Source organism: Daucus carota, chromosome 3, assembly GCF_001625215.2.
Source record: "Daucus carota subsp. sativus chromosome 3, DH1 v3.0, whole genome shotgun sequence".
NCBI lineage: Eukaryota > Viridiplantae > Streptophyta > Magnoliopsida > Apiales > Apiaceae > Daucus > Daucus carota.
This window is the reverse complement of record NC_030383.2, coordinates 52,084,954-52,098,885: the sequence shown is the minus strand read 5'-3', so window position 1 is coordinate 52,098,885 and position 13,932 is coordinate 52,084,954. Positions and strand designations below refer to the sequence as shown.

Here is a 13,932-nt window from a genome sequence, read left to right as displayed (position 1 = left end):
TTTTTATCCTGAAAATTGTATGCCTATGAATTTGGGTTCAAACCTATATAATCATCTAAATATTTGTTTATAGTTAAAATCAATTAGAAAGAACAATTTAAGCTTTTAGTTTTTGGCTTTGAGGTAGGCATCCCCTCATTTGTCATATTTGTGTCTCTTATGTTACCGGAAAAAAAAAATTAGGTCAATTATTGCCAACAATGAGTTGTCACAACGATCCCGTTTCTTATAATAGCAAATTCAAGAATCCAAAGGAATTATTCAAGTGCTAAGAATTACAGAGATGTTGCTTCTGCAAAGACTCTTGACAAATATCTTAAAAACCCTTTATGACACAATATATTATGAAAACACGAAAAGGTTTGTTGTCTATCTTCAAAAACAATTAAGCTACAAACATAATAAACAAAGTATGAGTTAAGAAAGAGTTTATATACATTGCCATATGGCAGTTGAGCAAGTTGCCTCGTAGTCTCCAAACTTGAATCGCATACACTCACAACCTTCTACAAATATTTCACAAGACCATAATTTACATTATTACTTCTGTAGTTAGGTTTGTGAATCATATTATATATAACTGTTTACCTATTTGATTTGTATTCAGTGAACACCATTATGTTTCTTTCATCCATTGATGTGGCTAAGCATCCACGCAGGCATTGTTGAGCTAGCTTGGTGTTGTCGTGTTTCTTCTACTTCTCCATCTTCCCCAACTTGACAAGGAGTACTGCATCTCGTTAATACCACCAAGCTCAATTAGTGACATCTTCACCTTCTTTAGATAATATAATTAATTATTTCTTTTTAAAATAAACAATTACTTTGCGTTTGGTAAGACAAAGTTGGTAAAAATCATAAGATTCAACTTATGCACCAAGTCAATTCGAAATCTAACATACAAGAGATAAGTTTTATCTTATAAAAGTCTCAAGAAACTCATAGAATGACCAACATAACACATAAATTTAGGGGGTAAATAAGTAGCTAAAATGGACAACTAGAAAATTTGGCACATTAGCACCCCCACAAGATATATATTTATTCTCACAAAAACACATAAACAATTAAGTTTTTTCTTATTCAAAGGCTACATCATGTAAGTGCTAAAAAAGCCAAATTTTCAAAACGTGTCATTTCGATTTATTAAATTTCATTCAACTTGTGCTAACCCGATGTTGACAGAATGTAGTTGGTTTGGCAAAGCAGTAGATGAATTCCCATCATTTTGCTGCTCAACAGGAGGTGGTTGATATATCTCCTTTTCCTTGCCATTCGCCTACAATAATTTCATTTCTTATTTATAATATTCAAAATGCTCCAAGAATGTTTACATTAACACAAAAAAAGGTACCTTCTTCAGTAGCAAGTTATTGTGTTCCTGCAAATTCTTGTCCTGTTTCATATTAAAATGAATTTTTTTCAATGATTAAAGAAGTTACTTATAGAAGCAAATGCTAACTTCATTCATCTTTCAGTACTGTGACATCACCACAACCATGTAGCCAATTTCAAAAATATTCATACAATAGCTATTTATAATGATAAAATTTTCAAGATGTCTTACCAGTGGCGGAACTAGAAATTCATGCAAGGAGGGGCGCCATATAAATACTCCTTCCGTCCCGGCAGCCGACAGGTTCTTTACGTTAATTTTTGGCACACATTTTGAGGCTCCTATATAAAGTATAGTTCTATAATATTTTTTCTGAATTTTTTTCATGAATAAAAGCTTGATTTTTAAACTTTTATTTTGAAAAAAAATAAATTAAAAAAGCGCTATCAAACTATACTTTATAGGAGTTTCAAAATGCGTGCAAACAATAAACGTAAACTATCTGGTGGGACGAAGGGAACAGAATATTATAATGGCCTAACTTTCATTACATGAAAATTTATACTACTAATTAGTCAACCTTTTTACATTTCAGTATATTGTTTATTTTTCATTGAGTTTTAATAGACTAATGACCAATAATTTTTTTTAATTAATCGAATAAAACCATTAATAGAGAACCAGTACAATAGACTTCATATCAATCAACACAGGCAAGCATACCACAGAGAAACTAAAGAACACAAAAGACATACTAGGACCAATGACCAATGGGTTTGCAATTTATATATGTATACACAGTTTGTTTTATTTTTTAAGCAGGGGCAGCTGACCCCCCAGCCACATGGCTCCCTTCGCCACTGTGTCTTACCTTTCTTTGGAGTTGGGAAATAGACTCAAACATGAGTTGACTCTGAAATAAAAAATATTTCGATTTCAGAAAAACCATTGTTGTACAAAAAAGAGAATATACTACTTGATGGTGTAAGAAAGTAGGTATTGTATTACCTTTCTTGATCTTATTTGTTTAAGAGCTGAGTCAAGTTGGTGCTCCAAGTTGTGAAGCTCTTTTAAACTCAAAGAATCCAAGTCTTCTCCCATGTAATGCCTAAAAAACATGTAAGGAATAATATTTGTTTTAATTATATTATTACAAAAAGCATAAGAACGAATATATGTACGTCTACTTCTACCTTTCATTTTTCTGCAAAACCTCTATTCTAGCTTGAAGTTTTGCATGTTCCAAATTCCAACTTCCCTGGATTATACAACTAACACTTATTCAGCAAAGAACACCAATACAATGAAATATTAAAAAGGAAAAAACAAATATTTATGTTTTGATACTATATTAGTCATTCAAAGAACTTGACTTAAATCTTGTCTAGAGCGACCTGGGTTTCGATATCAGTTGCCACGAGCTGCCTTTCTGCATAGGCATATCTCTCATATCGTTCAAGGATCCTTTCCATGCTGTTAAATGAAATATTAAGAAGAAAACAGTCAAAGTTCACATCGTCAACAATTTTAACCACATTCTATAACACATAACTATTACAAATCTTAAAGGATTTAACTATATTTACAATTGTACAATTTTAACAGCCCAAATTTATCCATTTAAATAAAATTCAATGAAAATCGGATAAAATGATACAATTTTTCAAATCCAACAACTTATTATATTCTTAACACTTATACATAATAATCACAGTTATATAATGAACATGTAACTGATAAATTACCAACTTACTCTTACACGTACTATTAAACTTACAATTAATACTCAAATTAACTCACTGATATGGGAGATAATCTTACAATCACAAAAAATAATACATTTTCGGTTGTCTAGATATCTGTAGTCATTAAAATCAAAACTTAGGGGGAATTGCATTGCCCAAAATAAATGTTGCACAAAATCTTACAGGGGCTTATAAGACACTAAAGCACAATACTACACAAAGGTCAACTTACACAGACACCATAGTCATAACTACACGTGTCCCATAATTCCAACGACACGAAAATGAACAACCCAAAACACTATCATAATACTGATATAGAAATTAGCGATCTATGTTCTGAAAATTAGTGATTTCTTGCAAAATACGGCTGCAAGTACATCTTCAGTAGATTAAATAGATACTGATTGAGTCCCACATTACTGTACATAACACGAACCTGGGCGTATGTTCAACCCATGTCAACTTCTCGTGGTGCTGGATCGAGGAGCTTCTTTAAACGTACATGGTCCCATTCTTATGAATTTATGTTCGACAACTATTTATTATAAGTTGTGACCCGATCATTTCATTGGCTTCTACGAATAGTTATGCTTCGATGATCTTAATCAATATACAAGCATATGATGATTGAAACACTTGTTTCTCTTCTTTATAAACAAAATACTACATGCAATTGTATTGAAAAGTAACATATATGGAGGTGGTTGTTATGAAAGGGACTGGCAGATGGAGGGGCGATGGTGATGACAGAGATGACGCCGAAGGCGATTCTGGAGGCAGAGGCAGAGATGGGGTTGCTGAAGATGAGGTTGAGACAGGGTTGTTATAGAAGTTAGGGGTTGTTTGGTTGGAGAGAGTGTATGGGGTTGGAATGAGGAATCGGGTTGAGGTGGTATGGGTTTGAAGTATCATTTTTAATATCATGTGTTTGGTTAAGTGCTGGAATGAGCATATCTAGTTTAAATATTTTAAAGTGATTAATTATAATTATTTTAAAAAAAAATTGAAATATTTTTTTTATATATATTTGAGTCATCAATTTCATTTGATACTAATAATTTGAATTTAGTAACATAAATATAAATAAAAATAAGACAAACAAAATTGGTTCCTCAAACCTATGTTTCATACTCACCTCCTCTCTTGGTATGAAAATCTCATACCTTGTAGGTTTGAGGTATGAGTTTGAAGGACAAGAAAATGTAACCAAACACAAGTATGAGTTTGGAATAAACCAAACCCATACATGATACCAGAAAGACGTGAACCAAACGATCCCTTAGTGATTTTCATTTAGAATTTAATAATATTTGAACTGGTTTTTTAATATGTAGAATAAGAAGAGTTGTAACAGAATAAGACTCAATATATATAGTTATACAAGGAGAAATGAAAATTCATAAACGAGTGTGCAGCGGTATAAACTATGTGGCATGCCTAAGTACTGGTATAAAGAATTTCTAGTAAGAAAAATAGGAGAAATTATATATAAATCCAATTTTATTTTTGTACTTCTGATCTCATATATAACCCTCTCTTTTTTACAAGAGCAGTGATTAAAGGTCAAGTGGAAGCTGGTTTATGGTGATTTCATTTAGCAGAAAAGGTATACAAGCAAGTGGATATATTTATTATAGTATATTATGGCTTACAAAAGATATAAATCCATATAGACTTACAACTGCATTACCAAATTCTGGATATGGAACCGTATCTTGTATTATAGTCCTCCCAAGTACTATGCATCATAATATTTTTTCGAAATATATGCAAACAGATTATTATTATATTATATAAATTAATCAAAAATATATATCTATAAAATTGATTTTATATAAATAAGTTATTCTACTCTATAAAATTTAAAATAATTTTATATTATATTTTTTAGTGAATATTTTTTATTCTTTGTTCTTATAAAATATAATATAAAGTTAGGGATATTGTTAAATTTGTCTATATTAAACATTATTTCAAAAATAAATATAAGCATTTTCTCTTGGGCTCCGAACGTCCTAGGCATAATATGTTAAACAATAATTGATATTTATAATAAAATGATTAAATATTAGTTAGAACTTTATTTCAAAAAAAGATAGCTTTCACTTTAAATTTTTGATCCACTTATTGTTTGGGGTTGCTGTTGCAGACAGCAACAGCAGTTTTTTGCTGAAAAGCAAGTGAAAAACTGTTTGGTAAATCTAAAAGCAGCTTTTCCGAACTGCAGCTTTTAGCTCAAAAGCTGCTGTTAGAAAAAGCAGGTCCTCCCATGCTTTTGGAAAAAGCTGCTTTTCAGCTTTTGCAGAATGCTGTTATAGATTTCATTATAAAACCTCACCAAAAACATTATTTTTTTTTATTATTATAACTCAAAATAAGTAAATATCAAAAAATTACCAAACAGTTATCTGAAATCTACAACAGCACTTATTTTACCAGCACTTTTTCTGACAACACAGCAATTTTTAACAGCACTGCCAAACAGACCCTTAATATATATTGTTACACGGGTAAAGAGTATCTACCTAGCAAGCAGCCTGATACTGCGTCGTTTCGACTATGTGGTGGGACTCGTACCTTTAAAAACTAAACGCAGATTCATCCACTTGTCATCAATTTACGGGGGAAGCACAGATGCACAATACAATCAATTCATTACTGAGCAAGAGGCCCATGAAAATAGGACAAAATATCCTATAAAAAACAAGGACTTGGTAAAAAAAACAAGCCGAGAAGGTTGTGTATGCTGCCATCTCCAAAACCCCTGCAACAGAACCCCGTGCTAATAGAAATGGCCAGAATCAAATCAACCGTAGGGCAAGAACACGACCAATAAAAACAAACACTAGACTTATACCGCAGATCCTTAATCTCCCATGATGATAACTCATAACTCATTAAATGAATAATATCATTTACTTAGCATATTCTGCAATTCTGCAATGTCATAAAAAAGTTATCAATTTCTAAAACTCAACATAATTTAAGGCATTTTATTAATATGTTTCATTGTTGATTTCTACTTAGATGATTATTATTTCATATTTTAAAGATATATTAATAAATCAATTATTTTTATTTAAATAAAAATTTCAATTACTCTTTAAATCGGTTGGAAAAAATTCTATTGCTTTTATAATTTTTATTTTACCTTTTATTATACTAATTGTAAGTGGAAATAAAAAGGGAATTTACCAAAATTATCATTTTTTTCTAAAAAGATTTGCGATTTTACTATCTTTTGAAAATATTTAAAAAAATACGATCTACAAATAAATGCAACTTCAGTTAATTGACCACACGGATTGCAAATATGATTGCTAGTTGAAAGTATGGTTGTATCTTGTTGCAAGTATAGTTGCATGCGATTGCATATAATATTTTTGGCAAATATTTCTAAATTTTTGGTATTTTTGCAAAATATTTGAAAAGGATTTAGTATTTTTATAAAAAATATTTTGGACTTTGATATTATTGAGAAAACCCTAAACAAAAGACATACTCCCCCTGTCCCATTTTATCCCATTTTATGTGAGCCACTTTGCTTTTTTGGATGTCCCAAAAATGATGACTCTTCCATCTATTTAAGATTATTACAACCACATATTCATAAACTACGCTCATTTAGCCCGCAAGAGTTGGTTCAGCCGGTTAAAAGAGGGGACTTGTATCCTCTTGGTCACAAGTTCAACGGCCTCCTGGGTCAGAGCCTGTCGCTTAAGTGCGGTTTACCTTGGTTCATCTGGTTTGCAGGCTATTACGTGAACTCGTGGGTTTATCTACTGCGCATCCAAAAAGTAGCGGTTGCGGGCTACCCTCATTTACTACTCACTACTTCTTTTTATGCGGTTAAGATTAAGTCAAGCATTTATTCGGAGGGAGTAGTACTTGTATGATTCCTATTCATAATATTTTATTATATTTACGATAGTTGTAAATAAAAATTGCATTTCTTTTATTATGGGTTTTTTCAAAATTTTAATGGAATAAAAATTTTATTCTTTTTACAATTTTTATTTATCAGCTTTTATTATACTATTATTTTCTATTTTTAAGAGATAAAACTTTTTTTCCCGAAGAAAAAGGAGATAAAACTTTTAATCCATTTTACAATTCCTAGCTGTTGGTTTTTACTTTACTAATTATAATTCCAAATTAGCATTGTATTTTTTTGATAATTCTATTTTAGTTATTTTTCTTTGAATAAGTAATGTATACTTTTAATAACTCATGAAATTGGTTGAAAATTAGTTAAAAATAAGAATTATGTTCCTTTTATGATTTTTATTGACTATTTGTTATTATACTAATTGTAATTGAAAATAAGTACCACACATATTATGATTCCTATAATTAGTTGTTATCTTTTACTATATGAATGATGAATAAAATTATTCTTTTTTATGATTATTATTTTCTAGAATTTTAAAAGTTAAAACTATAGATCTACTTTTTTTATGATTCCTATTTCTTTACTTTTACTATACCAATTATAATTAAAAATAAAAATTATACTTTCTCAGTCTCTCTCATTTCTTTACAATTTTTTTATATTACTCGACATGTATTTTAAGACGCATATAAAATATAATTTCATAACTTATTTTCAGAATTTTTCTTTTTCTACAAAAATTTATACATTAAACTTTTATTCCTAAGACAAAAAAGTTCAAAATTATTTATCAAAGTATATTTTATGAGAGCATTAGAATGCGTGCAGAGTCTCGTCCCTCCCAGCGTAAGTAATTGAGGGCGGCAGAAGGAATATTATCATTATAATTTGTTTTTACTATATTTTCTTTGTAAGAAAATGAGGTTAAATATGAAAGTGGTCACTAAAGTGGAGGTCATATATCACTCCACTAATCTTAACAGATTAACATTTCAATCATTAAAGTCATAATAAATATCAATCAAGTACCTCCAAATTTTAGTTCAAGCAGTTAAAAATTATGTGAAGAATTTGACACATTTTTGAATACTATCATAAACAAGTAAAATATCATGACTTTTAGTAATATATTTAGATTTTATAAAATTTATTTACTATTTATTTTTTATCATATAATTATTTTTTTGTTTTAATTAAAAATAATTAGTAAACAAAATTGATAAAATCTAAATATATAGTCATAAATACTAGAAGTCATAGCCTTTTAGTTGGTTGTGGTAACATTCAAGAACAATATGTAAAACTCAATAAATAATATTATTATTTTTTGAATTAAAATTTGGACGTACCTGATTGATATTTATTGCGACTTTGATGATTGAAATGATATCGTTAAGATCCGAAGTGATGACCATTATGATATTTAACCAAAAAAAATACAATTTTTATTTTCTATAAACAAAAAATAAAGTATATTACAAAAGTAAATTCATGTAATTCTACACACATATCGTCCTTTATATATATTCATAGTAACTGGTCATCATATCCTAACAGTGTTGACAGCCACTGACATGAACATGTAGTATCTGGATAGGCGCAACTATGCCTTTGACCCAGCTCAAAAAGTTTACCAGTTTTAAAGTCTGTTTAATTATCTTATAAGTGATTTATAAGTTAAAAAACGTTCGAACCATTCTCTTGTGGGCAGAATATTGCAGATGCTGAATAAGCTCATGCAGAAGTAACAGAAAACATTGTAAATTATGGTGAACACAGAAAATGTTGAAGCTATTAGCTATATTATAAAGTCTAGTTTCCATTTGTACGTCTGCATGAACTTATCTCATGTAAAACTCGAAAAGAAATGTATATTTGATTATTTTCTTTGTTATACTCTAGGGAAAGGCTTACATGCAATAGATAACATCTGGCTTTTAGATTTGTCAATTTAAATTCACAGCTCTGTTAGATAAGCTTCAAATTCGGCTCACAATGAAACAATCAATCCTATAGATATATTTTTGAGTAAAGACACAAATAATATAATAATATATATATGTGTAATAAAAATATACAAAACCCTCGAACCCGGACTAAAAAGGACTTGAGTGTCAATCTAATCTCAGTTAAGAGAATAAAGGGGGTGTATTCGATTGAGATTTTAATGAATTGTTTTTATTTTATGGATTTTAATGGATTGTATGGGATTTTGATTTTTTGCGGATTTTTAATAAAATATCGCAGAGTTGATAGGATTTAGGTACAATGCTTCAAAATCCCATTGATTTTGGTGGGATTTCAAAAAACTTAAAATACATTGAACAATGCCACAAAATCCATCATTTTATGAAATGAAAAAAAATCCATCAGCATTTGAATACCATCAGATTTTAATGGATTTTAAACAATCCCAATTGAATACCCTCGGATTTTAAAGCATAATTTAAAATCCCAATTGAATACCACCAGATTTTGTAGCATAATTTGAAATCCCAATTGAATACCTCAAGATTTTAATGGATTTCTAACAATCCCAATCGAATACTCTCGGATTTCATGAATGCAAAAAAATGTTTTAAAATCCCAATCCAATACACCCCTCTAAGAGAATATTGTATGGTAGAATCTGAATTTGACTTGAAAATCCTCAAATTATTGATTCCACGTATTTTGAACTATTTTTTGTAAACACATGGCTGGCACGAAGGGAATATTTCTTTTATTATGATTATTTTCTCAATTTTTAAGGAATAAAGATTCGGTTCTTTTTACAATTTTTATTTATCAGCTTTATTATACTATTATTCTTTATTTTTAGAAGATAAAACTTTTAATCCATTTAGGATTCCTAGTTTTAGTTTTTACTGTACTAATTATAATTCTGAATTAGAATTGTACTTTTTATAGTTCTACTTTAGTTAAGTCTCTTTGAATAAGTAATGTATACTTTTAATAACTCATTAAATTGGTTGAAAATTAGTTAAAAATAAGAATTATGTTCCTTTTATGATTTTTATTGACAATTTTTTATTATACTAATTGTAATTGAAAACAAGTACCATGTATATATTATGATTCCTAGTTGTTATCTTTTACCGTACCAATAGTAAATAAAAATTATTTTTTTATGATTATTATTTTTTAGATTCCTAAAACTATAAATCTACTTTTTTTTTTTAGATTCTTATTTGTTAGCTTTTACAATACCAATTATAATTTAAAATAAATTTGTATTATCTTTATGATTTGTTTTTCAATACTAATTTTATTTTCTACTCAAAAAATCAAGAATTTAAAAAAAATAATTTCAAGTAATTCCATACACATATCCTCCTTTATATATACTCCCTCCGTCCCATAATACTTTTCCTATTTCTTTTTTGCACGCTTGCCAACACACCTTTTTGATTGTTAATATTTTTAATTTTGTATTATTATTAAATATAAAAACTTCACTGTATATATATTTCATCTCATAGATTAGACGTAAATTATAATTTATCTAACAATCCGACATATCAAACTAGAGAAGTATAAAGAAACGGATGGAGTAGTGTACACCCCTGTATATCCTGTATATACGTATTGATTCATTGATGATGATCGATGATTATTATGGTCACTGGTCATCATATCCTAACATAGTGAGACAGCCACTGACATTAACATGCACTCCCTCCGTCCCATCCATTTCTTTACATTTTTTTTTTTTGTCTACCCAATTCTTTACATTTCAAAACTTACCAAAAATAGTCAATGAGTCCAACCACTTCTCCAATTTTTTTTCCTTTTCACACTACTTTTACTCCACTATCTTCTTTTTATACATTAAAAATCAACGGGTCCCACCACTTTACCCACTTTTCTTCCTTTTTTTTCTACTGCTTTATACATATTTCTTAACCTCCGTGCCCAACCCATTCGATGAGAAATGGGTGGGACGGAGGGAGTATCTGGATAGGCACAACTATGCCTTTTACCCAGCTCAGAAAGGGGTTAATTATCAAGTTGGTCACTGAAGTGGGCTTAATGTATCAAGTTAGTCACTGAACTCAAAACGGTATCAAGATGATTACTGAAGTGGCCATAAATATCAAATAAGTACCTTGAAATATTAGTTCAAGCACTAAATATATTATTTATAAAGTTTTACACATTATTTTGAATGTTATCAAAACCAAGTAAAAGGTTATGACTTCTAATATTTATGACAAAAAATTTAGATTTTATCAAGTTTATATATTATTTATATTTTATTATATAGTTATTTCTTTGTTTTAATTAAAAATAAATAATAAATAAACTTGATAAAATCTAAATTTTTTGTCATAAATATTAGAAGTCATAACATTTTACTTGGTTTTGGTAACATTTAAAAATAATGTGTAAAACTTTATAAATAATATTTTTAGTGCTTGAACTCATATTTCAAGGTACTTGTTTGATATTTATGACCACTTCAGTGACCATCTTGATACCGTTTTGAGTTCAGTGACCAACTTGATACATTAAGCCCACTTCAGTGACCAACTTGATAATTAACCCGCTCAGAAAGTTTACTAGTTTTAAAGTCTGTTTAATTTTCTTATACTCCCTCCGTCCCTATTTATCTGTCCACTTTGGAAGTAAAAATTTGTCCCTATTTATCTGTCCGTTTATACTTTCAAAACTAATTTAATGATAGTTTTTCAAATATATCTCCATAATTTCAATTTTCAAGGCTTGACTTATTTAAAACTTGGTTGAATTCATATTTTCAAGACATAAAGTAGGGTATTCCACCATTTTCAAGATATTAATTAGAGGTATTTAATGAAAAAAGTTTATACAATCAATTATTCCTTGGTATGTGTTTTTTTTTCCAAAATGGACAGATAAAAAGGGACAGAGGGAGTAAGTGATTTATAAGTTAAAAAATGTTCGAACCATTCTCTTGTGGGCAGAATATTGCAGATGGCTCATGCACAAGTAAAAGGAAACACTGTAAGTTATGGTGAACACAAGAAATGTTGAAGCTATCAGCTTTATCATAAAGTCTAGCTTCCATTTGTACGTCTGCATGAACTTATCTCATGTAAGACTCGAAAAGAAATGTATATTTAATTGATTGTTTTCTTTGTTATATTCTATGGAAAGGGTTACATGCAACAGATAACATCTGGCTTTTAGATTTGTCAATTTAAATTCACAGCTCTGTTAGATAAGCTTCAAATTCGGCTCAGAATGAAACAATCAATTATATAGATATATTTTTGAGTAAAGACACAAATAATATAATATATTTGTGTAATAAAACTATACAAAACCCTCGAACCTGGACTAAAAGCACTTGAGTGTCAATCTAATCTCAGTTAAGAGAATGATGGTAAGTAATGTATGGTCGAATCTGAACTTTACTTGAAAATCCTCAAATTACTGATTCCACATATTTTGAACTACTTTTTAGTTTCACTTATTTCACAACAGTATCTGATTATCTTACAAGTTGAAGTTAATATTACATATACTACAAACTGTTAGTTCAGTTCTTCTACTAGCTCAATAGCAGCTGTAGATGAAACATCTTATTGTTCAACCAAGGCAAATCAACTTAAAAGTTTCTTATAAGTAATTAAGTCAAACAAAGTAGAGGAACACAGTTTTAAGAATTGTAGCACGGTTGAATGCATGATATGAGTATATATAAAGAGAAAACAATGATAACATACCAGGAATCAGTAGCATATTCACAAAGCTTGCCTTTGGTAGAGAAAACAATCAAAGAGACCTCAGCATCACAAAGAACAGAGATCTCATGGGCTTTCTTCAACAACCCAGATCTCCTTTTGGAAAAAGTCACCTGCCTGTTTATCTTGTTCTCTATCCTCTTCAGCTGCACTCTTCCCCTCCCCATCGAATATTTATAAATATGCAATGAGTTGGGTGTTCAAGTGAAAGCAGATGCTGAGATAGATAGATAGATAGATAGATAGATGGTAATATAATGGGAGATGAGATTTGGGGTATTGCCATACCGGGCGGTTTTGAGCATGACGTTGTCGATTTGTGATTGGAGAAGACACTGTTCAACGTCACTTTTCCCCCAAGTTGTTTTTTAGTAGCACTAGTCTTTGTTTTATGACCAACGTAGCCCTTGCGTAAATATCTCATCCTTCCTTTAAACGTTTTAAATATCTTTGGACAGCTTCAATTCGCAGCTGTTTTTAGTTTCATCAGTCGGCAAGTCTGTTGCCAGGGTTTATCAAATATCTATAGCAGCATAAATATAAGAGGTAATTGTACCGGCTACTTTATTATTTTTGGCAAAATTGAATCAGTAGAATTAGTTTGAAAACCGTGCAATAATCTTCCACCCATTTTTTAAAGTAAATAGTTAAAATTATATAAAATAATGATTATGTAAAATCTATTATATATCTAATAGAACAACCATGAGTAATTTAATTAAAAAGGACCAAAATACCCTTACTCACTATACATAATTTAATTTGAAAAGACTAAACTATCCTTACTCATTATACATATTATATTTATAAATAGTGAAGTTATTATTGACTTTTAATACTAACATATTTATTGAACATTAATGTCTCTTCATTAATATGCATTAATTACTTTATAATTAAAACTCCAATACATCTCAGTATATAATATTTATAATTATGATTTATAAATAAATAAATATCCAAAATCGTAAAAAGCGGGAATCAAATCGGTGATTAATCGGAATGATTAACATGATCATTTTCTGAAATTAATTTAATATTATATATGTAGAAATAATATATATAATCATTTTTAAAATTTAATTTTAATTCCCCACAAATTTCGTAAACTTTTATATTCAGCCCGATTTTCGACCTATTAATAAAATCTCTGGCTAATTAGACATCAAATTAACTGAATTTTACCAAATCGGATCAAAATCCGTCCGATTATCGATTAATCGGTTA

General features: G+C 29.3%; 1 protein-coding gene across 1 annotated transcript; it reads right to left on the bottom strand.

Moving 5' to 3' along the window:
* Positions 1 to 391: 391 nt before the first annotated feature.
* Positions 392 to 13,024, bottom strand: LOC108211688 (truncated transcription factor CAULIFLOWER A). The gene is made up of 8 exons (XM_017383351.2): positions 12,688 to 13,024; positions 2,731 to 2,809; positions 2,530 to 2,594; positions 2,345 to 2,444; positions 2,208 to 2,249; positions 1,355 to 1,396; positions 1,173 to 1,279; positions 392 to 730 (listed from the first exon to the last, which is right to left on the bottom strand). The coding sequence occupies exons 1-8, from the start codon at positions 12,870 to 12,872 to the stop codon at positions 628 to 630; spliced, it is 723 nt and encodes a 240-aa protein (XP_017238840.1). The 5' UTR covers positions 12,873 to 13,024; the 3' UTR covers positions 392 to 627.
* Positions 13,025 to 13,932: the final 908 nt, after the last annotated feature.

Bases quoted from the DNA above. Each gene is read 5' to 3' on its own strand.
- LOC108211688 (XM_017383351.2), bottom strand. From the start codon at position 12,872: ATGGGGAGGGGAAGAGTGCAGCTGAAGAGGATAGAGAACAAGATAAAC. The intron at 2,445-2,529 runs GTAGAAGTAGAC...CATGTTTTTTAG, and splicing joins GTTTTGCAGAAAAATGAAAG to GCATTACATGGGAGAAGACT. The intron at 2,250-2,344 runs GTAATACAATAC...TTTTTATTTCAG, and splicing joins AACAAATAAGATCAAGAAAG to AGTCAACTCATGTTTGAGTC.